Source organism: Leishmania mexicana, chromosome 19 (assembly GCF_000234665.1).
Source record: "Leishmania mexicana MHOM/GT/2001/U1103 complete genome, chromosome 19".
NCBI lineage: Eukaryota > Euglenozoa > Kinetoplastea > Trypanosomatida > Trypanosomatidae > Leishmania > Leishmania mexicana.
The window spans coordinates 90,690-94,267 of NC_018323.1; the positions used below are offsets into that span (position 1 = coordinate 90,690).

A 3,578-nucleotide genomic window follows, 5' to 3' on the forward strand; every position below is an offset into this window, starting at 1 on the left:
CTGTCGCCTTTCCCGTCATTTTCGCTTCACCCGTTGCGCCTCGTCGGGTTGTGGTGGTGCTGCCTGCTTCCGTGGTGCTGTCGAAGAGACGTTGAGGGTTGTTTCGCCTGCTTTGCTCCCCATCGCCGTGTGCTTCGCATAACTGCTGCGGAGGCGTGCGCCCTTTTTTGGTGCGTTGTTGCCCTGTTCTTTGTAATCATTTTCTGTATCATTGACGGCCGCCTTCCTCATCGCGCCACCATGGAGACGAATCGACCACCTTCGACAGCGAAGTGGGTGAGTCGACGCACGCTTGACAGTCAGGCGAGCAACCGCGAAAACAACGCAGGACTGACGCATCCGCGCGGGTCCAACTCAGACAAAAACCCGAACAACGCGAACCATCACCACAGCGTGGAGAAGCGCAAGTATGGGCACGCGCCAGACGCTGTCATTGCGGCAATCGGTCGTGGCAGCGGCAGCGGGAATTCTGGTGGCGCCGCTGCCGCTGACAACTCGCCGTCCGCACCGTTCCACACGAACGGCGGCTGCGGCAGTAATCGGTTCGGCATTTCCGGCAGTGGCCACGGCGGCGGTTGGGGCAGCAACGCCCCCAATTCGCACGCTACCAACAACGAACTCAACCACCAGGGTAACGCGTTCGGCACGAACACCGTCAACGCTCATGGACCACACAGCAATGGCAGTAATAACGCCAATGGCGGTGGCCGTCGTGGCTATGGGGCCGGTGGTGGGTACGGAGAGGCGACGGAGCCGACAATCCCGCCACCGCCGCGCAGCGTGCAGATGGGGCAGGGCACCTTGTCTGCCCAAGCCGCCGCCGCCACCTCGCGGGATTTTATTCCGCAGCCGCGCCACGCTAAGGCAAACAGCAGCGCCAGCAGCCACTCTTTGAAGCCGATGGAAGCATCACCGCCTCCTCCTGGCGCCGCACCTTCTGTGCCTCCTTCCATCCACAGCCCTAGCTCCACCCCAGCGCTTCGCTGGGGTTTCAACGCCACCCCAACACCGCGCAGCGCGAACGGTGGCGCAGCAACGCCGAACGCACCCCCACTGGTTTACACTGCCGCCTCCCACTTCGACGCGCTGGCGGGGCTCCTTGCTCCCAAGTCAGCTACACCGTCGCCCCTCGCGAGCGCAGCAGACGGTGGTGGCCCCGAAGCAAATGTTGCTGCCCAAGCACCTCCGCATTTCACGGCCGCACCGCTGGCGTTTACCACGACAGTGCCCTCCGTCAACGCCCGCCTCGCCTCCTCCGCACCAGGCGCAGGTGCTCCAGCGCCACCGCGGCCGTTCGCTGTCACTAGCGCCGTGAATGCCGAGTCCTCGCCCCTCGATTCGTTTCATGTCGGCGAAAACATCAGCTTTGGCGCCTCCGCATTCGGCGGGTCGCTGCACTCGCAGCCGTCCGAGATTGAGACGCTGCTCGGTCAGGTGGAGCGCAGCACGGGGACACTGCCGGTGGGGGCGGCGGGTGAGCGCGTGATAGGCGGCTCGCTGCGCGAGCGGCGCTCTGTGACTGACTGGGGCATCGAGGAGGCGATCCGGACGGTGTTGCCGGGGATGGACGAGGACGAAAACTCGGACAACGTACAGGGTCCAAATTTCTCTGGCGGCATCGCAGCCATCACCGGCAACTGGCATACGTCCGGCGATGTCGAGACGCAACCTGTCGCCAGCGGTGGCGCCAGTGGCCTGCTGGCCGACTTCCCCACATCTTTTGCCGCGTCCTTTTCAGAGCGGGCGAGCACATTGCTGCAGTCGCCCTTCGCCGCCGATGCGGCCTTGAACACGATTGACAATCTTAGTCGGGCCTTCAGTACCGCTGCCCGCGTGGACTCCTCCTTCACTACGTCGCCAGCCACCACGACGGCGACTCCGCTGCAGCGCCCTCCAACGTCGCCGGGGGTGCGGCTGCCAAATCGCGTAACACCGGTAGAGGCGATGTCGATGCCGCCCTCGATGAGGGATTTGGCGCACCCTAGCGGCAGCCCCTACACGGTTCCCACAGCGACGCAGCCGCCGCCGCCGCGGTCTACCAAGTCGGAGGTCTCAGCGCGCGTCGAGGATCTGCCGGACGCCGGGCAGGGCGGCAGCGGTGAACTCCTCAACCTCTACACCCTGCCGCCGCCAACGACCACGTCTCCGTGGCTCGCGTCAGGGATCAGCGAGTCAGCGACGCCGATGGCGCCTGTGAACCGCACAAGCGATTCCATGGCCGCCAAACTACCAGGGCACCGCTCGCCGCGCACGACTGCGGCTCGGCCAGAGAGGCTGCAAGCGATCCCATTGAAAGAAGGGAGCATGAACAGCAATGGAGGGCTGACGACGACCACCGGGAGCACCACAAGCCCTGCTTTGGCAGCGGTCCGTCAGTCCAGCACCTCCAGCCATGGCGGCTCGGCGCCTAACACACCGTCCCTGCGCAAGGAGCTCTCGACGCCGCTGTCGGGGAGCCGCTCGCAGCCCTACACGCCGGGTGGCTCGCGCCCGCAGCGCCCTTCTCTCTCCGCCCCTCTTGTCAACCGGCACACCATAACTCACATCTTCCGCGAGACACCGCAGTCGCTGCGGCGCAGGGAGCGTATGGAGCACAACCACTATCACAGCGACCAGGCACTCTGCAAGGATTTCCACTGGCCTCCGCACGACGAGGCGGATGCAGAACACATGCTGCGGGAGCGCAACGCGACAAAGCTGCTGCGTCACCTCACCATAATCAGTTTCTCCCGGCAGCACGTCAGTGGGGTGCAGGAGTTGTTCGACACGTGGGCCAAGAATGGCATTCCAGCGCCGGACATGGGCTTCGGTGCGTACTACTTCTACGTCAAGGAGAAGAGCGAGAAGCTACTGTGCATGAAGCACAACGGCCGAGGTGCCTCGCCGGGCCACGGCTACGGGCGGTGCGACTTTGAGAGTCGCCGCCCGTACAGCACATGTCGCTACGAGCACGTCTGCCTCTTTTGCCGCTCTAAGGAGCACGGGTGGTTCGAGGAGGGCAAGTGCCAAGGCTACCAGCAGCTGCTGACTGAGATGGAGGAATTGGGGGTCACGGAGGAGGACATTGTGACACTGCTGAACGCGATGGAGAGGCCAGCGAAGCCAACGCGATCCAGGTAATGCCCCCCCCCCCCTCCTCCCCCCCGCACGCGCACAACCATCTTTCATGTGGATATCAGCGACGCTCTTCGCATATATACTTATCGGTTGCACTCCTCTGACAGACGCCACGCACGCACGTACTGGGCGCCTCGTCGAGCTCGCCCCTGCCCGTCACGTACGTGTGCAGGAACGAGGGACGTTGCGGTTCGGTGGCGCCTTGTGGGGATCATTTTTGCTTTCTTCTTTTTTTGGTTACCGCACATTCATGCACGCCCCCGTACATTCGTGCGTGTGTGTGTGTGTGATCGTCCTTCTTGGCCGCAGACTTGTATGCACAGGTGCACATCTAGGGTGAGATGTGCACGTACACGTGTATGTTATCTATGTAATCTTTGGTGTGGATGGTTGCGTGATTTGTTGTCATGGATGTCGTTGCCGCGTTCTGCTGATCATACCGTTGTGTGCGCGTACGCCTG

At 63.2% G+C, this 3,578-nt stretch overlaps 1 protein-coding gene across 1 annotated transcript; it reads left to right on the top strand.

Moving 5' to 3' along the window:
* Positions 1–240: 240 nt before the first annotated feature.
* Positions 241–3,120, top strand: LMXM_19_0270 (conserved hypothetical protein; the record flags this gene model as incomplete). Its single annotated transcript, XM_003874156.1, has 1 exon — positions 241–3,120. The coding sequence occupies one exon, from the start codon at positions 241–243 to the stop codon at positions 3,118–3,120; it is 2,880 nt and encodes a 959-aa protein (XP_003874205.1).
* Between the last annotated feature and the right edge of the window lie 458 nt (positions 3,121–3,578).